General features: G+C 52.1%; 1 protein-coding gene across 1 annotated transcript in view; it reads left to right on the top strand.

Annotated features, from left to right (window-relative positions):
* EEF2K (eukaryotic elongation factor 2 kinase) overlaps positions 1-20,098 on the top strand; it is a 40,139-nt gene extending 20,041 nt beyond the window's left edge. The window contains exons 4-18 of the mRNA XM_040973219.1: positions 1,594-1,654; positions 2,727-2,764; positions 3,155-3,326; positions 6,394-6,543; positions 6,944-7,076; positions 7,340-7,467; positions 8,017-8,218; positions 10,727-10,794; positions 12,002-12,079; positions 12,785-12,847; positions 14,077-14,211; positions 14,357-14,545; positions 15,353-15,477; positions 17,255-17,433; positions 18,696-20,098. Of these exons, the coding sequence (XP_040829153.1) occupies positions 1,594-1,654; positions 2,727-2,764; positions 3,155-3,326; positions 6,394-6,543; positions 6,944-7,076; positions 7,340-7,467; positions 8,017-8,218; positions 10,727-10,794; positions 12,002-12,079; positions 12,785-12,847; positions 14,077-14,211; positions 14,357-14,545; positions 15,353-15,477; positions 17,255-17,433; positions 18,696-18,805 (1,831 nt within the window). The 3' untranslated portion in view covers positions 18,806-20,098. The remainder of the gene's footprint in view (positions 1-1,593; positions 1,655-2,726; positions 2,765-3,154; positions 3,327-6,393; positions 6,544-6,943; positions 7,077-7,339; positions 7,468-8,016; positions 8,219-10,726; positions 10,795-12,001; positions 12,080-12,784; positions 12,848-14,076; positions 14,212-14,356; positions 14,546-15,352; positions 15,478-17,254; positions 17,434-18,695) is intronic.
* Positions 20,099-23,748: the final 3,650 nt, after the last annotated feature.

Raw genomic sequence — 23,748 nt, 5'->3', positions numbered from 1 at the left:
TGTGGGAGTCCCCCAGGGGGCGTTCGGAGCTCTGTTCTCTCCACTGCCAGAGTTGGGTGACAGCTAGCTGTTGACACACGGCTACCAGGCTGAGGTCACCCGGCCAACAGCCAGCCCCTAGGGACCGTCAGGCTGGGAAAATAGGATCCATATGGCAGACTGGCTCTATGTGTCCCCAGGCTCAGCTGGGAACTCAAACCAGGACGGCTGGCCCCTCTGTTGCCCAAGGTGGCCGACTCCTCTTGCCCTGGCTGCCAGTGGTGGAGACCGGGCATCTCTAGCTTAAGATCTCCTGAGATTCCCTAACAGGTGCCTACCTATTTTCATTTCCATGATCGGCTTTTAGAGATTTCTGGTACAAGCTGGCCCTTGCTGGGGACAGGTTTTATGTGCCCGCGGGTCGGACCCAGGCTGATGACTATGGCACTTGTTTGAAGCAACCTGTGTTGGTGCCCCTTGGGCAGGCTGCCTTACCTCACTAAGCCTCACGTTGCCTGTCTGGAACATGAGGACAGTAACCACAGCAGCTGCTCAGGGGAAGGTGGAGTGAAGTGAGCTGGGTGGGCTCTGAGTACCTCCTGCTCTTACTGTTTGGTGGCTGTGCATGCCAAGCAGGGTGCTTGTGGTGTTGTGTATCTGTCCCCTGCTGCCTGCCTCAACTTTTAGGACCCTCTCGGTTTGGAGGGGAGGCAGCATGATTTGCTTTACCTTGGTCTCTATGTGATAATAGTAGCAGTCCTTGCTGTTATTTCCTGGGCACAGAGCTTGCCGTGGACTGGCTGCAGGCAGGTGTGCACCCCAAAGAACCTTCTCCCTCTGCGCCCAGGAACCTCATCTCCATTGACACCCGGGGCTGGAAATGTTCTGGAATTTTTCCCAGCTGAGAGTGGGCCAGGGAAGAGAGCTAAGAACACCTCAGCCCTGGGGAGAGTTCTAGGCTTTGAGGGTTCACCAGGCTAAAGAACTTTCCCACTGGGAAAACTTGTTAGAGGCCCCAGCAGGACCGGGGACAGGTTTTTTTTTTTTTCTGAGGGAGAGGAGAGATGGAAATGTTCCAGAACTTTCCCACCCCTGTCTGCCTTGGGTGTGCACCCAGCAGCACCATCCTGGTTGACACACAGGCAGGCCTTCCCCACCCTGGCTTGCACCAGGGCAGCTGTTACTTCCTGGATATTTAGTGAGGTTTTGAGGGCCCCATTGCCTCTCTGGGGTGCACCATTTGTGACGTAGACCAGTTAGCATGAGGATGTTGGGCATTCATTTGTTCACCCAGATTTGTGTATTAAACCTCTGCCCATTGCCAGGCCTGGTCATTGGCAAGACAGATCTGGGTCTGCATTCACCATGTCACAGGCCTGGGGGGAGCTGGATGCAGAAGAGCCTGCAGAGGGCAGTGCACCAAGCACCAGGGCTGTGCTACAAATCGGGAAGGGAGGGTGGAGAGGAGCTGAACGGGGCTGGCGGGTGTGTTCACAGCCCAGTAAATGGGGGTGGGGCAGAGACGGGCCATATCCCACTTTCCCCTGGGAGCCTAGGTCGGGGACAGCACCGCATCACAAGGCTGTTCCCCGGGGTGGGCTGTCGTCCTTGCAGGTACAACGCTGTCACTGGGGAGTGGCTCCAAGATGAAGTTTTCATCAAGATGGCGTGTCAGGTGAGCAGGGCCCTGGGGCTCCGGGGGCTCTGAAGGTAGGAGGCAGACCTCAGGCTGATTCTAGTGTGCGTACCCTCCCTTCCCGTTTATTATTTGAACTTTGGGGATCCATTTTACTTCCTTATTGCATTTTTATGACCAGTGTATTGAGTTCTAATTCACATACCATACAGCTCACCTACTTGAAATGTTCAATTCAGTGGTTTTCAGTATATTCACAGAGCAGTGGGGCCCTTGCCATGTTGCACCAGGGCAGCTGGTGCCCATAACTGAGGGGTCAGGCCAGTCCGAACCCTATTTAAGAACATTTTGCTCCTCCCCAGATGAATCCTTTGTCTGTTATAATCACTCTACCATTCCCTCAGCTCCCCAGGCCTGGGACACTGTTCTTTATTTTTTAAACTTTTATATATTTATTTTAATTTTATTTGAAAGCTACAGAGACAGACCACACAGGGTAGTAGCTGCCAAATGCCTGCAGTAGCCAGGACTGAGACCAAAGCCAGGAGCTGGGGACTCAATCCAGGTGTCCCATGTAGGTGTCAAGGAGCCAATTTCTTGAGCTGTCAGCACCACCTCCCATGGTGTGCATTAGCAGGAAGCTGGCGTCAGGAGCTGGGGCCGCTGCTCACACCCAGGTCCCCCAGAGTGGGAGGTGGACGTCTTCATCCTTGGCTGAACGTTTGCCCCAGTTCGTTGTTTTTTGGATCCATCCTCTTTGCTCTGTGGTTTGCATTCCCTCTCATTGCTATGTAGTATTTCACAGAGTGTATAGACTAGGTTGATTGAGTGAGTTTGTTGTCCATGGACTCTTGGGGTAGTTTCCACTTTTTGTCTGTTGCAGACAAGGCTACAGAAACACCTCCCAACATGCACAGTCCCTGCCCTCCACACCCCAGTGTCCCGGAGCTTTAGGTTGTAGTACCCATCCAGCTTTGGTGCTGGGCTGCAGAGGGGGAAGGATGCCCCGGAAGTTTTAAGACTGACATGAGGTCTGGGACAACGATTTGGTGGTTGGAGGGGAACCGCTCCACCCAGTGGGGCCCACCGGTGTCTGTGCCTTGTCTTTCAGCCCTTCGGCCGTGGAGCGATGAGGGAGTGCTTCAGGACGTAAGTGACTCTGCCTCGCACTTGGGGGAGCCCTGCCCAGACTCCCCCAGTCACTGAGGAGCAGGGGCTTTGGAACATTTGGGGTCAAGGTTTGGAGATGGGGGTCTTCTTGTAGTTCAAGTTCATTCTCCACCCGGATTCCCTTGGACTGTATCCTGGGGCTCAGGAAGAAGAAGATATGCCAGTAGCCTCTACTCTTGATGTTTGGAGGTCAAGAGAAATGGGGCAAGGACACGTTTAGCAGTGACCCTCTGCTGGCCCCTCCCAGCTGTTTAAAGAATCAATGGAGCAAGAAAGGCCCTCCTACCTCCTGCCATCTTTTCCCTGACTCTGCCTAGTCGGGCTGGGATTGGGTTCCCAGGCAGAAACCGCTGCCCGTTCTCTCCCCAGGAAGAAGCTCTCCAACTTCCTGCACACCCAGCAGTGGAAGGGGGCTTCCAACTACGTGGCCAAACGCTACATCGAGCCTGTGGACAGGGACGTGTACTTTGAAGATGTGCGTCTGCAGATGGAGGCCAAGCTGTGGGGGGAGGAATATAACCGGCACAAGCCCCCCAAGCAGGTGCGTGGCTCCCCTACCCAGAACCTGCCACGCCAGGACAGCAGGGCACAGCCGTGCCAGTCACCAACTTCCTCCAGCTGGTGCCATTCCCTGACTTATTGAGTGTGGCAGGCCACATGATCTCTCTAGGGAGAGTCATTCATTCTCTAAAGCAGAGCTCTGAGCTCATGGTGTTTTTTTAATCCCTATTTGTAGATGGAATCCATTCGGGTTTTTTTTGGGGGGGGTGGTGGGGCAGATGACAGAAATCCAGTCACACTGACTTAACCTAGAAAGAGAAATCATTGTTTCATGCAACCAGAAAACCGTGCTGCTTGCAGGCATGGCTGAATCCAGAACCCACCTGAGGTTGCCGGAAATCTTCCTCCAGCCCTAGCTCGGATGTTCTGTGTTGGCGTCACTCTCCACTCTTGTGGAGACATGTCAGTCCCTGGACAGGCTCCCTGCTCGTCTTCTCAGCAACTTGGTTGGTTGCAAGGACAACACCTGTTTTCCCCGAAGTTCCCTTAAGAGTGTTAGAACTAGGTTTCATGGGCTTGGACTGGGCCAGATGCCTATTGCCGGAGCTAATCACAACGGCCAGGGGAGTAAGAATATGCAAATTTGCCAGGCATAGGTCGCAGCCTACCTTTTTAAAGATTTATTTTTTATTATTTTTTATTGGAAAGGCGGATATACAGAGAGGAGAGACAGAGAGGAAGATCTTCCATCCGATGATTCACTCCCCAAGTGAGCCGCAACGGGCCGATACTATGCCGATCCGAAGCCAGGAGCCTCTTCCGGGTCTCCCACGCGGGTGCAGGGTCCCAAAGCTTTAGTGAGCCGCAACGGGCCGATACTATGCCGATCCGAAGCCAGGAGCCTCTTCCGGGTCTCCCACGCGGGTGCAGGGTCCCAAAGCTTTGGGCCGTCCTCAACTGCTTTCCCAGGCCACAGGCAGGGAGCTGGAAGGGAAGCGGGGCTGCCGGGATTAGAACCGGCGCCCATATGGGATCCCGGGCGTGCAAGGCGAGGACTTAACCACTTGCGCCACCGCGCCGGGCCCGCAGCCTACCTTTTAAAGCCAGGAATGTAGGCATTCCATGCACATCTCACGCATGTGCATGGCTTAGATGGCTTTCTAAGAAGTGGGGAATGGCTGCTGTGTCCACTCCCTGGGGGACCTAGGGCTCAGAGAGGTTCAGTGACCTATGTAACCCAGCAGGGCTGGAGCCAGGGCTCCAGGCTTTCCAGGCTGCCTGCGAGCCCAAGACTGTTGGGTAGAATTTCTCCAGTGCCCCACACTTCTGTCCTACCTGACTTCACAGCTTAGCTTCCTGCTGTTGGAGTGCCCACCAGCTGCTGCCAGGTGCTGGTTCCTGGGCGCCTCAGGAAAACCGTATTTCCCGGGAGCCAGCAGGATGTATTGAGGTCCTGCTGTTTAGGACCCTTGATTAAACCCCCTTGGGGTGGACACGAGGAGCTGTGTCCGTCTTAGTAATTGGCTACACTCTGGCCTCTTCTTTCTTTTCCTCCCTGACCTTGTTCCTGTCTCAAGACCTTTAAAAAAAAAAAAAGATTTGAAAGACAAAATGATAGAGAGGAAGAGAGAGAGGAAGAGAGAGAGGAATCTTGCATCCCTGTTACTCCCCAAATGGCTGAAATGGCTAGGGCGGGGTCAGATCAAAGCCAGAAGCCTGGAACTACTGATTGTAACATCACCAAGCGCTGGCCAACTTCTGCGATCAGCAGATTTATCCTTTGCACTTTGACTCCATTTTTCTTTTTTTCTTTTTTTTTTTTTTTTAGTTTTTATTTCCAGTACTTAATTCTGGAATCCATTTTTCATAGTTAGGGAAACTGAGACACAGAACTGCAGTAAATTGTCCAGTTTCCCAGTGTTTGTTAGTATAAGGCAGAGACTGGCCTGCCTAGCAGGCAAACACACACACACACACACACACACACACACACACACACACACACGCTGGTGTGAGGTGGTTTTTTTTCTGGCTCAAGTCCAGACCCACATTATGAAATGGGCTGGAGCCACGTCCCCTTGAAGTTAGCCAGAGGCGTGGTTCCTTCTTGTTGCTCTGCGGCCTTCCATATTTGCCATGGATCCTGGGACCAGGTGTGGCTTACAGGTAGTCCACCTTATAGGCCATGCTAGCAGGCTGTAGATTTTGTTCAAATTCAGGGATGGGGTTTTTATTCTAAAAGGAAAGAGGAGAGCATGGATTCTGGGGGCCATCGGCAGCGCCTGGCTGAGGGAGCTAGTAAGTGTGGGAGCTAGGCTCTGAGCCCAGGCAAAGATAGGAATCTCCTAGGCTCTGCCCTTCCATTTGACTCTGTCACTGTCCTGCAGCGATGGAGTTGGTGCACGGAGCCAATAATAACATGCGTAGACTCTGACGGATGGTCAAAAGTCAAAATTTATTAGGGGCATCAGACTTTATGTACTGAGGGTCATATAGGATAAGGGTGGAGGTATTAAGCTTATCAATAAAACCCATCCCGGCCGGGATCCCATATGAATGCTTGTTCTAATCCTGGCAGCCCTGCTTCCCATCCACCTCCCTGCTTGTGGCCTGGGAAAGCAGTCAAGGACGGCCCAAAGCTTTGGGACTCTGCACCCACATGGGAGACCTGGAAGAAGTTCCTGGCTCCTGGCTTCAGATTGGCTCAGCTCCAGCTGTTGCGTACACTTAGGGAGTGAACCATCCGATGGAAGATCTTCCTCTTTGTCTCTCCTCCTCTCTGTATATCCACCTTTCCAATAAAAATAAATAAATCTTAAAAAAAAAACAACACCATCTGTACTTTGGTTTAGAACTCCTTTTGTCTTGTATATTCAACCAAGTGTTCTCATACCATGCTATCCACTCAACTGTTCTTATACAAAAATATCCAATCAGGTACACAAAAGGTATCCATTCAGTTCTCATGCAAAGGATATCCAGTCATACAAAAGGCATTCATTCAGTTGTTCTCATACAAATATTATCCAATCAACTGTAACCCTGAGCTCGCTGACCTTCTAGGGTCACGATGTCCTCCTACATGACCCCACTCCCCTTCTCCCCAGGTGGACATCATGCAGATGTGCATCATTGAGTTGAAGGAGCGGCCAGGCCAGCCCCTCTTCCACCTGGAGCACTACATCGAGGGGAAGTACATCAAGTACAACTCCAACTCTGGCTTCGTCCGCGATGACAACATCCGCCTGACCCCGCAGGTGAGGCCCTGGGTGTCCACACTGCACCCTCCACCCACCTGGGCTTTCCTTGGTGGGAGTTCAGCTAAGGAGGAGGGTCCCTGTGAGTATGGGGTCTCATATCCATTAGAGGACCCTCAGACCCTTTGAGGGCCATCCAAGGGGATGCCTGCATCAGAACCTCTGTCCCCCTGGGCCAGCTTCTGTTAGCAGAGCCAAGGTCCCATCCTGTCAGTAGGTCTCCTTTATCATCTCCTCACAGCTGCTCCTTGGGAGAAAGCCAGCGCCCCAACCCTGGTGTGGGCATAGTTGGGGGGCTGGTCCCCAACCCGGTGGCTGGCCAACATCCGCCCACAGTCCACAGTCTCACAAGCACCTTGTTCTTCCCTGCTCTCCCCTCCCCCCCCCGTGCACTTCACAGGCCTTCAGCCACTTCACGTTCGAGCGCTCCGGCCATCAGCTGATTGTAGTGGACATCCAGGGTGTTGGCGACCTCTACACTGACCCACAGATCCACACGGAAACGGGCACTGACTTTGGAGATGGCAACCTAGGTGGGTGGGGAAACCACCCTGTTTGTATGAAGACCGAGGTGCTCCCTGCCCTGTACCCCTTCCCCCATTTCCTGCCCCCAAAGTCTCAGGGCTCTTTGGACACCAAGGCAACAGCTGAGGTGACACCAAGGTGACTGAGGTTGGAGCTGGGGTTTTCTGACCCTTCTAGCCTAGCATGCATTGTGCCTGCTCTGGGCAGCTCCCTGAAGCCCAGTAGCGCCACCTTCTCTGCAAACACTCCAGACACCCCTTTCTGCCCACAGGTGTGCGGGGCATGGCCCTCTTCTTCCACTCTCACGCCTGCAACCGGATTTGTAAGAGCATGGGCCTCGCGCCCTTTGACCTCTCGCCACGGGAGCAGGATGCGGTGAACCAGAACACCAAGCTGCTGGTGGGTGCTGGCAGCCCCTTCTGTCACCCGAGTAGCCAGCAAGCCCTTCTGTGCTGTGTGATGGGAGCCAAGCCCTGCAGTGGCATCCGTTCCCACTGTGCCCCAACACACTGAGGGTCCCTGTGATAGACCATTAGTGAGGACAACGGGCAGGAAGAGACAATGAGAGGAGGTGCATGCTGTGTCTGTGTGTGAAGTGATGAGTGACTGGGCTCAGACCTGGCTCTCCCAGCCTCCTGCCATGCCCAGCCTGCGTCCACTCCCTGGACAAAACAGTGTTGGCAGGGACCAGCTTGGGATCTGAACTTTATGAGATGCCAGCTCAGAGCTATAGAGTGGTCAGTGTGTTTGGCAACGCTGACTGTCGGACCCTTTGAGCTTCATCCCATCTGCCTCTCCTTGGAAGCCTTGGGTATACTCCCTGCCAACGTCTTCCTAGGTTTGGGTCTGCCCTGAATCAGGAGCCATGATGAAGGGGCCTCAGGACTGGAGGGAGGTTCCACTCAGGGGGTACCAGTGTGACACAAGTGTTCCTATTACGGTCCACAGCAATCAGCCAAGACCATCTTAAGGGGCACAGAGGAAAAGTGTGGGAGCCCCCGGGTCAGGACCCTGTCTGGGAGCCGGCCTCCTCTGCTCCTTCGCCTCTCCGAGAACTCTGGGGATGAGAACATGAGTGATGTGACCTCCGACTCGCTCCCTTCCTCCCCGTCCTCCGCCACGCCGCACAGCCAGAAGCTGGAGCACCTCCGTGAGTGTGAGGGCCCTGGGTGCTGGCCAGGGAGGGCGCAGGCACCAGGCAGAGCAGAGATAAACTGGCTTTCTTTTATGTTAGAAAATCAGTCATGCTAACCACAAAGGCTCGTGGCCTAGATGGTTTTATAGAGAACTTCTCTGAATTAACTTTTTAATTTTTTTTAAGATTTATTTATTTTTATTGGAAAGGCAGATATACAGAAAGAAGGAGAGACAGAGAGGAAGATCTCGTATCTGCTGGGTCACTCTCCAAGTGGCCCCAATAGCTAGAGCTTAGCCAATCTAAAGGCAAGAGCCAGGAGCTTCTTCAGGGTCTCCCACGCAGGTGCAGGGTCCCAAGGTTTTGAGCCATCCTTGACTACTTTCCAGGAGCACAAGCAGGGAGGTGGATGGGAGGTGGAGCAGCTAGGACACGAACTGGTACCCATGTAGGATGCTTGCATGTGTAAGGTGAGGATTTAGCTACTAGGCTATTGTGCCAGACCCCTTTCAGTTTTTGTTGTTGTTGTTGAAACTAACAAAACCCTAATGCCAGGGGTGTACCAACTCGATGGAAGAGGCAGGAGAAATATATTCTGCTTGCTGGTTCATTCTCACAATGGCTGCAATGACCAGTGCTGGGTCAGATCAGACAGGAGCTTGCTCTGGGTCTCCCACATGGGTGACAGGGATCTAGATGCTTGGGCCGTCCTCCCTTGCTTTTCCCAGGCTGTGAGCAGGGAGTGGATCAGAAGTAGAGCAGCCGGGACACGAACCAGTGCTCGTACGGGAAGCAGACATCACAAGTGGCGGTATTACCCGTTATGCCACTGCACTGGCTCCAATAGTGTATAAATCTCAAATAAATTACTAACAAAGAACTGGTATAGGTCGAGTGAGTGTCCTTTTCTGCAAAGTGTTTGGACCAGAAGCATCTCAGATTTCAGATTTTTCTAGATTTCAGCATATTTGGATTGAAGTTCCTGGTTAAGCATCCCTAATATGAACACCTGAAACCTGAAACTTAAAGCCAAAATTTTAGATTTCTTTTTGGAGCATTTTTGATTTTTCAACAGCTTTTTTGAAAGTCGCAGGGTGTTCGCAGGAATCTGAAGGGTGATCATCACCGGGAAACCTGCTCTCGTCACTGGACAGATCCGAGGATGGAAATGGAGTTGTTGTTTCTGACCCTGGCATGATGTGAACGCTAGGTCACAGAAAAGAGGGGTGGCCGGGGCGACTCCCGGCCTTGACCTGCTGCTTGGGCCAGATGTGCGGTGTTCTCCTCCATTCATGAATGCGCCTTGTCCACTTGGGCTGACACACGGGCTAGCTAGCGCACCATAAGAAGAAGTGCAGTACGGGGCCGCCATTGTGGTGCAGTGGGTTAAGATGCTGCCTGTGAATGCCAGCATCCTGTATGAATGCAGGTTTGAGTTCTGGATGTTCCACCTTTTTTTTTTTTTTAATTTATTTATATCTATTTGAAAGGCAGATATACAGAGCTAAGCTGATCAGAAGCCAAGAACCCAGAGCTTCTTCCAGGTCTCCCAGATGTTGGGTCCTAGGGCTTTGGGCCATGTTCCTCTGCTTTTCCACGCCACAAGCAGGAGCTGGATGGGAAGTATAGTAGGTGGGACAAGTACTGGTGCCCATATGGGAAGCTGACATCCAGGCAGAGGATTAGCTTGCTATGCCACCATGCTGGCTGGCCCCTGGCTATTTTATTTCTAATCCAGCACCATGCTAATGCATTTAGGTGGGAAAGCAGCAGAAATGGACCAAGTCCATGGGCCCCTACCACCCACATGGAAGACCCAGCTGGAGCTCTAGGCTCCTGACTGGCCTGGCCCAGTCCTGGCCATTGCAGCCATTTGGGAAGTGAATCAGCAGTTAGAAAATTTCTTTCTGTCTCTCCCTCTCTGAGGATCTGTCTCTCCCTTCCCCTCTGTCACTTTGGTATTCAAATAAATAAAAATAATGTCTTTAAAGCCTAGTTGCACCTCACAGCTCACTTGGCTGGCAGATTTGCAATAAGTTTTCCATGAGAAACCGTGGTCCCAGCACCAAAAGCTTTGCTCTTTCATTTTGTCCATTTAACAATTAGATTTAAGAGCAGAGATTAAACCACTGCTTGGGATTCCCACATCCCATACTGGGGTACCCGGGTTCAGGTGCTGGTTCTGTCTCTCAGCTTCAGCTTCATCTTAATGCAGACTTCAGGAGAGTGTGGGTGATGATCCCAGTAACTGGATTCCCATCAGCTGCGTGAGGAGGCTGGCTGGAATTTCTGGGCCTCTGCCTCAGCCGTAGCCTAATCCATCACGGGTGTTTAGGGAATGAGCCAAAAGGTGAGAGCTGTTTGTTCCCTTCTCCACAGGCCTCTCAAAAATAATAGTGGTAATAATGATAATGATAAACAATAGAGGCTTATTGGCAGGTGTAATTCATGCAGACCACAGGTTGGTCTTGCGACTGTTCCAGAAGTAGAGCCAGGACATTCTCTCTGTTTCCATCTGTGCAGATTGGCCGGTGTTCGGTGACCTAGATAACATGGCACCCAGAGACCAGGACCATCTGGACAACCACCGGGTGAGTGGGGAGGGGGAGCAGGGGTGGCTGTAACCCAAAGGGGTGGGGTGAGACGAGTGGGAACCCAGGCTGAGTCTTTGATCCAGCCAGGTCTGCCCTGGGCACCGCCAGGAGGTTGCTGGGTGGCACTGGTCAGGAGGGTGCAGGTGAACCCCAACTTCTGGTCCAAGGCAGAGCTTTCTTCAGGTGGAGCTGGGTCCCCACAGCCCCAGAAGTGATGAGAGGAACTTCAATCACCAGCTTCAAGTACAACTTTCTGGCGAATGCCAGGCTCAGTCCTGGCTTGGCTGGGGACACTTGTGTGTGGAACCCCTGGCTGGGTCACAGATGTGGAGCAGCCATGGCACGCCGGGGTTGCATTAACTGTTCATTTTCTGCGGCCCCATATTGATTAATTGCTAAGAAATGGAAGACATCAGAGTTGCAGTCACACAGCGTCTGCTGTGGGGGCAAATGAAAACTTCAGAAGACTCTGGTGAAACAGACTTCACAGAAATGTCTCATTTGCTCAGAGCCTAAGCTATATGTTTATCTGAAAAGCAGTTACACTGAGAGAAGGAGAGACAGAGAGATCTCCAATCTTCTGGTTCCCCAAATGGCCACAATGGCCAGGGTGGGTCCAGGCCAAAGTCAGGAGCCTGGAACTGCACCCAGGTCTTCCTCATAGATAGCAGGGGCCCAAGCACTTGGGCCGTCTTCTGCCTTCCCAGGTGCATAGCAGGAACCTAGATTGGAAGTGGAGCAGCCAGGACTTGAACCAGCATTCATATGGGATGCCGACATCACAGGTGGCAGGTTTTACTTATTGCAGCAGCTCATCAACCCCAGGACAAGCTCATTATAAACTATACACCACAGACTCAGGGTGTAACCTCACTTTATCTTCAGGCTGCTTTGAGTCAGTGCTGTCTTGAGTCCCCATAGCAAGGGGCGGAGGCCTGGAGAGGCCCACAGCTATCCATGGTATGTCCTAACTGGCACGTTGCAGGGCCAGCATCAGGCCCAGGGAGGCTGGCTTCACAGCCCAGGCTCCTTGCTGGTATTTGTGCTGCTCTTTGAGCCTCTGACCATCTAGGGGCAGGAGGAAACAGGTGTGCAGTGACATGATGGGACAGAAGGGACACAAAATGGTCAGGGTGTCCAAATGCAGCACTGCCATGAGCTACTCAGAAGATCACTGATGCTCTGACCGTCTTCTCCCCTACAGGACTCAGAGAACAGTGGCGACAGTGGCTACCCCAGTGAGAAGCGGAGCGAACTGGACGACCCTGAGCCCCGAGACCACGTAAGGACTCGCCTCTCCAAACACTGAGATGTAAAAGTAGAATCCCTTGTGAATCCAGAAGGATCAAAAACTAGAGGGGGGCCCGAGAACACAACGGGTCAGTTAATAGACCAGATTACCCCAACACTAATCAGTGCAGGGCAGCAGATGGCGTGATGGGACCAGCAAGGGGGCTGGGGTATAAGTTACAAAGTGGCAGAGAGACGCTGTATTGAGCCTGGGTCTTGGGTTGCTGAGCAGAGCACGCGGGGTTACCGACTGGCCCAGCCCTCCCACAGCCTCTCTCTGACAATGGCCTCGACCTGTATGCATGTGTCACCATGTGCCAAAGTCAAGCCCGTGCACAGACCAGTGTCACTGGGCGGCCTCTGCTCTCAGTCTGGTGACTGGGAGTAAACACACTTGGGGGAGTACGTGCCAGAGAAAGGGCCTGGCCCACTGCCCCGGTGACTATGTGCCCAGAGCCCGTGCCCATGAGTCAGTTCCTGCTATTGACCCAGGGCGAGGGAAGGAAGGCCAGAGGACCCGCACCCGAGCCCTTTCCTCCTGCCTGTCAGCCAGCCTCCCTGCTGCTTGGCAGATAAGTGACGAACCAGGAGGAGAGCTGGGGCAGCTCCCCAGGAAGGCCCAAGGGTCATGTGGGTGGGCCGAGCCAGATCCTGGGAAGGGCCCTGTTGAGATCACTCCATCTCTGCCTCCCTGCAGGGCCACTCCAACGGGAACCGGAGGTATGAGTCTGATGAAGACAGCCTGGGCAGCACCGGACGGGTAATGCCCCCCCTGCCCGGCACCCCGGCCGCTTCCCTTTCCCACACTCTGCTCCTGTGCCCCTCCATACAGCTCTGCTCCGTACACATACACAAGGAAGGTTTTGCAAGGTGGAATCCCCTGGGCCAATTCTAGAGGCCTGTCCTAGGCAGGAGTTGGGATCGTGGTTGGTGGATGGGGCTCCATGTCCTGGAGCGAGGTGAACCCTACTGCAGTTCACCTGCTGAGGTGCTGGCCCCGGGTGCTGTCACTGCGTAACTCACATCTCCCAGCTGCCGATGAAGACCAGCCATCTTCATCCCCATTCTACTTGTGTGAGGTCTTGGAGTGGGAACTCAGCTTTAAACAGGAAATTGACTTCTGTTTCACATGTATCTTATATCAAGGGACTTCAGAAAGCTCCAGGGGAGTTGCAAAAGCTGTGCCCAACCAACATGTTAGGTGATGGTTCTTACTGGGCAAGTCCAGACAGGGCTAGCCCTGTACCCTGCACGCCCTCTGACTGACCACTATGTGTACCAGCAAGGTCTCCCAGCCAGGCATTCCTCCCAAAATTCTACCTGCTGTCCAAGCCTGGACCTCCACACTCCCTCTCTACAGGAGCCTTCCATGGCCACCTCTGGCTTTAGTGTCTCGGAACATGGATGATCGCCCAGCTGGGTCAGGGTCTTTTCAGCTCAGGGTGGAGTGGGCATGCTGAGTGGCAGCAGCATGGGCATTGGGGGCTGCTTGCTGTGCTGTGTGGGCCGCGGTGTGCATGGTTGAGTAGTTGGTGTACACGTGGGTGCACACAGCCGCTGGACTCTGCGGACGGTGTGTGTATTCTCAGCCCATTTCCCGCAGACACCTGTCAATGCCGCCCGTGCCGCTGTGGGCATTCCTAGAGGGTGACAAAGTGGACTTACTGGGCAGTCTCAAGTCACCCTCTGCATGTGTTTGGCATGGGGAAGTAGGCAAAGGAAGTGGTGGAGGGTGAAACCACATAACTGGAGCCGGTGGATAAATGGGTGCTCGTTTGAGTTGAGCTAGCCCCTAACTGCTTCCACACATCCTCTTGCAGCAATCTCTTAGCAGGTGCGAGCCAGCAGAATTGGAATGGTGAGAATTCATAAAAGCTGACACTGTAAGGGTTTGCTGCCCTCCCTCTTGCTGGCCAGGCTCCTGTGGAGTACAGGGACTACTGACAGCGTGTGGACGCATCTATCCCTGGCCCCATCCTCTCCCGGCAGGTCTGCGTGGAGAAGTGGAATCTACTCAACCCTTCCCGCCTCCACTTGCCGAGGCCTTCAGCCGTGGCCCTGGAAGTGCAAAGGCTCAACGCCCTGGACCTGGAGAAGAAGATTGGGAAGTCTGTTCTGGGAAAGGTATCGGTGCTGCCCATTTCTGAGGCCTGTGCACTAGCCCGCTGCCCTCCCTGATGCCCTCGCTTCCTCCTGCAGCTCGGGCTGGGGAGGCAGATGGCTTTGGCCTCCCCGACAGCCAAGACCAACAGCATTGTCTGTGTGGCAGGTCCATCTAGCCATGGTGCGCTACCACGAAGGTGGGCGATTCTGCGACAGGGACGAGGAGTGGGACCGTGAGTCAGCTGTTTTCCATCTGGAGCACGCAGCCGACCTGGGCGAACTGGAGGCCATTGTGGGCCTGGGCCTCATGTACTCGCAGCTGCCCCACCACATTCTGGCCGAGGTGTCCCTGGAGGTGAGGGAGCAGTGTGCACCCCGCAGGAACCAGGCCATAGTTGAGGGCTCCACGATCCTTCGTCTGCCTTCCCTGAAGGTCATTCACCTGCCTCCCTTCCCCCCACCCACATTGCACATTTGCACAGGGGCCATGCTCATCTGTGTACCTCCAGGTTTAGTGTGTGTGCTACCGAAGCCAGCACAAGCCAGGCTGTTCCCAACCTGGGGCTCCACCCCACCTTCCCCTGGTGACATTTAGAAATCTCGTTTTTAAATTTATTTATTTATTTATTTATTGAAGAGTTATAGAGACAGAAGAAAAGAACATCTTCCATCCTCTGGTTCACTCTCTGAATGGTCACAACGGCCAGAACTGGGCTGGTCTGAAGCTGAAGCTAGGAGCTTCTGCTAGTTCTTCCACACGGATGGATGCAGGGGCCAAAAGACTTGAGCCCTCCTCCTCTTTTTCCCAGCTGTCCGCAGGCAGCTGGGTCTGAAGTGGAGTGCCCAGGACTCAAACTGGCACATGTGTGAGGTGATGGCCTTGCAGGTGGTGGCTTTACCAACAGTGTCACAATGCTCGCCCCAGAGAGTGTTTTTTAGTTATTAAAGTCAATTTGTTTTTATGTATTTGAAAGGCAGAGAGAGAAGAGAGTTCTTCCCTTTACTAGCTCTTCCTGGATTCCCAGAAGAGTCAGGGTTGGGCCAGGACAAAGCCAGGAGCCAGGGGCTTCATTGGTTCCCCCATTAATAGGTATAAGGTTAGCGGAGTGCTCTCGCTGGAGTTTCATCCTTTTCTACCCCATCCCATGGTTTGAATTGCCAGGAGACGGAAGAGAATAAAACAAAAGGCTTTGACTACTTACTGAAGGCTGCAGAAGCTGGCGACAGACAGTCCATGATCCTGGTGGCTCGGGCTTTTGACACTGGCCAGAACCTCAGCCCAGAAAGGTACTGTGGCTGTCACTCAGGTGGAGCCAGTGGGAACCTGGGTTCTGGGGGTGGGGTGTCACGACAGACCTTGGGCTCCGGCCTGCAACCACCCGACTCCCAGTACCAGTCCAGTAGCCACGGGCCCTCATTTGCATTGGCTCCTGATGTAAAATGGGAGTGTACAGCATCTACAAAAAGCTCATGGGAAGTGGGTATTGAGGAAACTCTGTGCATGGGCTTCAAAATTTGTTTGAGCCAGAATGAACTTATATTTTAGTTCAATTTTCCACACACCACACACTTTTTGTTGAAAATTGATTTTATTTATTTGAAAGGCAGAGTGATGGAGGATGGAGGTGGACAGTGGGGTAAGGTGAGAGAAAGATCCCCCATCCACTGGTTTACTTCCCAAATTGTTGTAGTAGCCAGAACTGAGCCAGGCAGAAGCCAGGACCCTTAAACTCCATCTGGATTTCCCATGCAGGTGCAGGGGCCAAGCATTTTGGCCATCTTCTGCTGCTTTCCCAGTGCATTTGCAGGGAGCTGGATCAGAAGGGGAGCAGCTGGAACTTACACCAGTGCTCATATAAGATGCTGGCATCCCAGGCATCAGTTTATCAGGCTGTGCTGCAACACTGGACCCTTGCTTGTTTATGTTGATTCATTCAACAGACACTTCTGAAACTTGCTTTGTTTGCAGCAATAAATAAAATAGACCAAGCCCATCGTCTTGGGGCATCAGGTCTAACTGAGGGAGATCCCAGTAGACAGGGAGAATTGAAGATTGTGGTGATAGTGAGAAAGAGGCTGTTTGAGGACGGTGTCTCTGATGAGGTGACATCTGGGTAGAGACTGGAGTGGTGAGGAGCCTGTGTGGAATGACTGAAGAGTATTCCAAAGCTTGGAGATGGCAGGTGCAAAGCCAAGGGCAGGCAGGAGCCAGCGTATCTGGGCGGCACAGCAGACCCAGCTCTGAGGAGACTGGCGGGGGCTGGGACTGGAGGCCAGGGACTGGAATGAAAACTCCTAAAAGCTGGGGCTGTAAGGGTTTGTTGGTCAGACGGAAGTCAGGGGAGGCGTGACCGCAGGGAAGGGTCAGTGAGTCCTGCCAGGGCTTGGGAGGCCTGTGAGCTGTGATGTGTGTCACTCCCCCCGCCCGTTCTCTTCATCATTGTTCATTCCACGTTCGCCCAGAGGGAGTGAGCCCTCTGCCCTGCTGGCCCTCTATTCTGGGTTGTGTGGCTTTGCCTGGCACCTACCTGCACTCAGGATGGTTTGGCCAGACATCAGCTGTGTCAGGAGGAAAAGCTGGAGATAGAAGGGCTGAGCCAGAGGAAGGGTGAGCCCTGCGCTGGGCTGAGGAACAGGCACAGTGGACAGTGCAAGCCAAGTGTGCGATGGGGCCAGATGGGTACAGGTGGGAGACTCCTGCAGGGGCCCAAGGGACAAGACCCATCTCAAACCCAAGTGACAGGGCAACTTCACCTGGTCACCTTGATGCCCACCCATGGGGTGCTTTCATGCAGTCTAGAAAAATGGCCCTTCCTCGAGATGCTCTGCATCTACCTTTTGGAAAATTGGGTTAGACCAGGAAGCGATATGCCTGTTGTCTTAAGTATGTAAACTCACAGAACACAGGTGACCCTTCAACGAGGTGGCCTTGGGTGCTCTGGATCACGAACCAGAGGCCGTGGCCCTACTGGGATCCTGTACTTGCCCTCTCCACTAGATGGCGCTCCACCTTTCCACCCCACTCACCCTAACATCTCTCCTTCCCTCTGCCTCTCCCGGCTAGGTGCCGAGACTGGCAGGAGGCCCTGCACTGGTACAACTCCGCGCTGGAGATGACAGACTGCGACGAAGGCGGGGAGTATGATGGCGTGCAGGATGAGCCCCGCCATGCGCTGCTGGCCAGGGAGGCTGAGATGCTGTTTGCCGGAGGCTGCGGCCTGGCCAAGGACCCTCAGAAATCAGGTGGGGCTGGTGGGATGGGGCTGGGCGGGGCAGGATGCAGCCCCTACTCCACAAGAAGTAATTAGGTCAGGACCTCAGGGTGTGTCTCTTTGCCCAGGAGAGACCTCTGTGGACAACCTGGTCTGCAGATGAACATTCTGATTTTAACCGTCACAGGATTGGCTCCTGACCCCCTGCCTGCAGCTCCTAACTGCAGTTCCCACTGCTAACTGCTGTTACGAGGCCACACTCCACATCAGAGTACCTAGAACTGGTGCCGTCTGGCTCCCGATCCAGCTTCTGCTCATCCTGGAGGGAGGCAGGGCTGGCTCTGGTGTCACCAAGAGAGGTCTTCCCTCTGCTGGTTCACTCCCCAGGCTGCAACAGTCAAAGCTGAGCCAATCTGAAACCAGGAGCCAGGAGATCTCTCTGTGTGTCTTCCTCTCTCTGTGTCTCCCCTCTGTCTTGTTTTTGTTTTTGTTTTTTTAATGGGAAATATAAAGTAGTATGTGCTGATATAAAAAAACAGGGAAAGAAATCTCCTCCATCAAAATAAATAAAAATCATCCAATGAGCCCCACCCTACAAGAAACAAAAGAAGGGTACAGCCGGTGGCCCTGGGCACTGAGGGCCCCACTCTAGATCTTAGGATCTCGCTGTCCTCCCTCCTCACGGACCTGTCCTCAAGGAGAAGCACCTTGTGGGTGCAGACCGGGGGAAGCAGATGTCTAGTCCATGCTGTGTGACAAACATACTCAAGTCCTGATTTCACAGGTACATGATGAAGCAAAGTTTAAAAAGTTTTCAGGTTGTATATTGGGAACTACCAAATAATCCTTTAAATCTAGAATCTCTAATTATTTGAAATTTCCAAATCCAAAATGTTCTGAAAACCAGAATGACTTTGGCGCACCTTCATTTGGGGACAAAACCTATTCTCTGGATGAAACTGCACTTTTATGTCTTCTACTTTCGTAAGGTGCGGGTCTGTTCCGCAGAACTGCTTGCAGCACGTGCCCATGTTGAAATCAGTCATCATGGTCATCAAGATGGCTGCCCCGATTAGCTGGGCCTAACAGTGCGGTGGAGAGCTCGGACTGGCCAGCTGGGAGCACATACCCACCTGCTGGTGTCGCAGGCGTCAGGTGGAGGAAGAAAACCAAAGCTGTAGTTTGAGTTGCTAACGGAACCTCAGGCTGTTCTTCCCGGAGGAGTTGGGGCCTCTGGGCTGGCCGAGACCGTCGCTGGCTCACCTCTTGGCATCTCACTTGGCTCTCTTTCAGGGGACCTGTACACCCAGGCCGCCGAAGCAGCGATGGAAGCCATGAAGGGCCGCCTAGCCAACCAGTACTACCAGAAGGCGGAGGAGGCCTGGGCGCAGATGGAGGAATGACTCGCACCGTGTCCCTGAGCAGGAGGCCCAGGAGGGAAAACAAAAGGCTTACTGCAGGAAGGGTGGTTCTTTTACCATGCGGTCAATCAGCTTTTATATTTCAGTGTTGTTTTGTTTCCTTTTAAAATTGTCTTTGCTTCTGGCAGAGACACCGCAGCTGTCCCCTAGGCAGTGTTTTGGGGAAGTGGGCTTTGAAAGGGCAACCTAATGAACTTACCTGTTGTTTTTGAGATTCTGTGGTTTTTATTTCCTTTTTCTTTTTTTTTTTTTTAAGTATTTTTCCTCCCTTGGATAGACAATATGAGGGCTTTGCTCCCCAGCCATTTCAGGCTGGATTAAAATCTCCAGGCCCCTCCACCCCCCTCCAGTAAAGCCTTCTTTCTCAAAGCATTTGGGGGCATGCCTGGCGTTTTTGAGTGAAGTTTTGTTTGTCTTTTAATACCCAGGCTTCCTTTGAGAGCCTTCTGACCTTTTAAGTTCCTCCCGTTGACACATCTGCTTTTCAGACACCATGGACTGTTTCTAAGCCTGCTTTGTCCTTTGGGCTTCACAAAACACACGTGCTGTTTGTAGGCACACAATGACTACCTCTGACTCCCACAGCAGCTGGCATGGCTCCACATTTTTTGCCATGCAAGAACAGGGGGTTTGCAACATGGACGCCTTGACGCCACGTGGACCTGTGTGGTGCATCTTGGCGGCAGATGTGCAGTGTCACTCAGGTGCCATGCCACTCACAGTTCGGCCAGGCATCCCTCGGAGCTCTCGTAGCAGCCTGGGTTTTGCATGGACCCTGCTCCCCAACTCCTGTCTTCTGATTTTCTGCTTGAGGCCCTGTTGATTTTTCTTGTAATTTGCAGCTGGACGCTTTCAGCAACAGCCCCCTGAGGTTTCACGGAGATGTTTGAGAGTGAAAGGGCAAGAACTATAAACACTCATTAATTCCAGTCCATTTCCCCAGGGTGCAGGCTACAGTTGTCTTCATTGAATGTGCTTTCCCCGTTCAAAGGGAGTTCAGACGGAATGTCGGTACTACTTGGGTTTCAACGAACAAAACAGACGGCTTTAATCAAGCCCCAAAGCTAGAGCAGCCTCTTTCTTTTGTTTGAATTCAACACCCCAAAAAAGCAGAGTATAACACACAAAGCCGTTCTTACCTGTTCATTGAAAGAGGTCTTTCAGCACTTCTGTTTTGAGTGCTATGGTGTCATGAACTTGTGCAAGCATTGGGTTCCAAAGTCTGCAGTGGACCGTAAAGAGAGAAAAAAAAAAAGAGAGAGAGAGAGAGAAAAGAAAAAGACAAGTCAAAATTCCCCTTGAAAAACTTCTTCAACCACCCAAAAATTCCCTTAGAAGTTGGAATGTATCACCCTCTTTTATACCAGATCAATAACTGGCTTGCCGTGTGTGTGTGTGTGTGTGTGTGTGTGTGTGTGTTAAACCAAAGCCTATACTTAAGTTGTGTATGTATCTTCAGAGCGCCCCAGCTCATGTTGTTTGTGTTTTTTTTGTTGCAGTTACTTTAAGCATTCTTCTTTCTCACACACAGATTGTATATGCATGTAATATATCTGTGTTCCCTGACCATTCATCTGAATTTCCTCATTCTCTGCGATCTTGTCTCTAGCAGGAATTGGTAGCCCGTGGTGCCCAGGGCCAGGTAGTCAAGGTTTCAGGCTTTGCCAACCATGTGCAGAGTGGTGGACTCCTGCGTCCACTCCACCCTGCTGTGTCCACTCCACCCTGTTGCTGAGCACAAAAAGCAGATGTGGACAAGATGTAGATGAATGAGTATGGCTGGTGTTCCAATAAAACTTTATTTACAAAAGAAAAACAAGGGACAGCCCCCTTGGGCCATAGTTTGTCAGCCCCCTCCACCATCCCTTGCCTGAGTGCTACTTTATTATGTCCTTAGGGTGCAAAGTGATTCCACTGGGGGTGCTCCAGAGCCCACAGGCACAGTGCCTGGGCACAGAGCATGCACTGACCTGGGCACCAAAGCAGCACCAGCCCTAGTCATAGCACTTACTCTTTGAGGTTCTGGTGCCTCCAGCCAGTACCTGCCTTGTTGCCTGGGTGGGCTTAGGCCACCACCCTGTAATCCATGGCCTTCATATCGCGAGATGGCTGGAGCGACACAGCTGTGCAGCTAAGCAGATGCTTTTTGGAGAACCCTGGAAAATAAAAGTAACTTGAAAGATGTTGAAATCCTGTTGAGCCAGCAGAAGAATTTACTCCACCTTGGGAACCCAGTTCCGTGCCTTCTACTGTTATCTTTCGCTATAAATCCTGGGCATGTCAAGAGAGCATAATGTGCATGCACCAGAGAAAAGCAGTTGGGATATTGCAGCTTACGTGGAAGACCTCAGAGACGCAAGGAGCAAGGAGATGAACAGAGAGCCATATTGTCCCATCGGATGCCTTTGTGTTTGTAGCTGGCAAAACCAAGGCTAGAAGTAGCTTCTCTCGCAGTGACCCAGCGGATGAAAGCTACGGCGCTCCTGGGATTAAAGAACTGCTGCTTGTTACAAGATCCTGGGACTACCACTTGAAGTGAAACCCTCAGTTTGACTTGAGGAAAGGGAAAATGAATGAAGGAAGGCTCTTTGGATGTTAGAAAGAAGAAAAAAAAAAACTTGTAAATCTCTGAACATCCTGTCCCTACTGCCTTCACCTGGGACATGAGAGTCGATGATCAGATTCGACTTTGACAAACCAAACCACGTACCGTGCCCTTGTTGGTGTTTTAGTGACTGGCTTGCCTGTCATCCGAGCCCACCCGTCCACTGTTGAACGCGTCCTACCAGTGCTGGCCGGCGCAGGTACGCAGCATGACGGGGTCTGGGGAGGAGGCCTCGAGCTGTGTCCATTCTCGTGTGGCTCTGTGTCCCCTCCTGGTCCTGGAGGAACTGCTCAGCCCACTTAAGACAAACCCTGAGCACATCCAGCTCTCTGAACTGATGGGTTTTTGCCCATGTTCTGCAGTTCATTTGGTCTTTCCAAATAAAGAGACTTCTTGCTTTCCTGTCTCAAGTTCCATTTTTTTTTTTTTTAAGAAGTTGCTGGCTGGAGGCAGAGGCTCACTGGAGGACTCCTGCCCCCTCTGACAGCGAGAGCTGCAACTCATCTCCAGAGGATTGTCACCATGGCAGGTGCAGACCCAGGGGTACCCTGTTGTCTGATGTTTCAAGATCTGCTGAAAATCAGGATTTAAAAAAATTTTTTTAATGTTCCATGCCTTGATTATTAACATTTGTAATACATTCTAATAAAGCCTTCCGTGTTTCTTGGTTTCTGCATCTGTAAGAGACAGTCATCTTTACCACTGCAGGGTTGTCACCAACTTCTCATGAGATAGGCCCCCGTGATCTGCCTTTTGGTCCAGACTCAGCATCTTGGCTACCACTGTGATCATCTCATTCTCAGCAAATCGTCTCATAGTTGTGAGAAGTTTGAACATTGGCGTTCATCATGCATGGTAGGTTCAGCACACATGTTTAGGTCTGATTGCTTCTAAGTCAGTCCCCAACACAGTAACAGGAAGGGGTGGGTTGGTTGGTAGGTTTTTAATAGCATAAACCAACAAGGATGAAGAGGAAGTGGAGTCAGTAAAAACGTGTCAGATGCTGGAAAGCAGATGAATTGGAGGACCCCAGGGGCCTGGATCCTAGGCCAATAATAGAGAAGGCTGGGAAACAACCCAGTTTTTGTGGTGGAGGAAATCCCACAAGACCGAAGACCTTCTGGAACGCAGAGCAGCCTGGGCTGAGACTGGAGGATCAGTGGGAGACTGTTGGAGCCTCTCACCTCCTTCGTTAGCTGGCCAGCTGCTCCTCCGGCCTGCTGCCCAAGCTGGGAACATTAGGCGCAGAAGAATGGGGGCTGCACGGCTAAATGGAAGTTTCTGGATTGAATGCCGAGGGTCCCCCAGCCCTTTCCTTCAGTGTTCCCAGCAGCCTGGCTCAAACAGCATTAGCAGAAGCCAGACTGGAGAAAATTCTAGGGCATCTGGCTAGTTCTAGATGGGAGGCTTTGGGGGTGCTGTCACCAAATGAAACTGACCACCTGTACAGTGTTTTGTCACTCTTTGTTTTCGATCTTGTCTAACTGATGGGAATTATATGTTATGATAGTTTTAATGGTTTTGTGACTTTTAAAACTTACAAGCGAGGTTGATCATTATTATTGTCGATAGACTTTGCTTGTTTTTCTGGACTATGATTTTTTTTTCTCTTTTAAGGTGTGTATTTTGTTTAGTTTGAAAGACAGTCCTGTCAAGAGAGGGAGGTGAGACAAATCTGTCTTCTGCTGGGTCACTCCCCAAATGGCCACAGTAGTCAGCAAAGGCCATCTGGAGCCCAGGAGACTGCAACTCCATCCAGGGTCTCCCAGATGTGTGGCAGAGCACTTTGGCCCTATTTCCTTGTGTTTCTCAGATATGTTATTAGGGAAGTGGATTGAAGTAGAGCTGCAGGGACTGGAACTGTGCTTCTGTGGGATGCTAGAATTACAGGCAACGCTGTAACTGACTGAACCATTACGTGAGTTGTCATAATGCTCCTGAACTATGATAGTTTCACTTTTTATTGAACTCTTTTTTTTTTTTTTTTAATTTAGTGGAGCCATGAAGCCTTTGCTCATGATATGAATTTAAACATGTTGAAAGGCCCGGCACAATAGCCTAGTGGCTAAAGTTCCTTGCCTTGCATGTGCCAGGATTCCATATGGGTGCCAGTTCTAATCCCGGCGGCCCTGCATTCCATCCAGCTCCCTGCTTGTGGCCTGGGAAAGCAGTCCAATGGCCCAAAGCCTTGGGACCCTGCATTCGTGTTGGAAACCTGGAGGAAGCTCCAGGCTCCTGGCTTCAGATTGGCTCAGCTTCCAAATGTTGTGGCCACTTGGGGAGTGAATCATCGGACGGAAGATCTTTCTCTCTCTCTCTC

The sequence above is a fragment of the Ochotona curzoniae genome, unplaced genomic scaffold (assembly GCF_017591425.1).
Source record: "Ochotona curzoniae isolate NIBS_2020 unplaced genomic scaffold, NIBS_Ocur_1.0 contig_2321, whole genome shotgun sequence".
Taxonomy (NCBI): domain Eukaryota; kingdom Metazoa; phylum Chordata; class Mammalia; order Lagomorpha; family Ochotonidae; genus Ochotona; species Ochotona curzoniae.
Note: the sequence above shows the minus strand (reverse complement) of the source record. Positions and strands in the feature narration are given on the sequence as shown.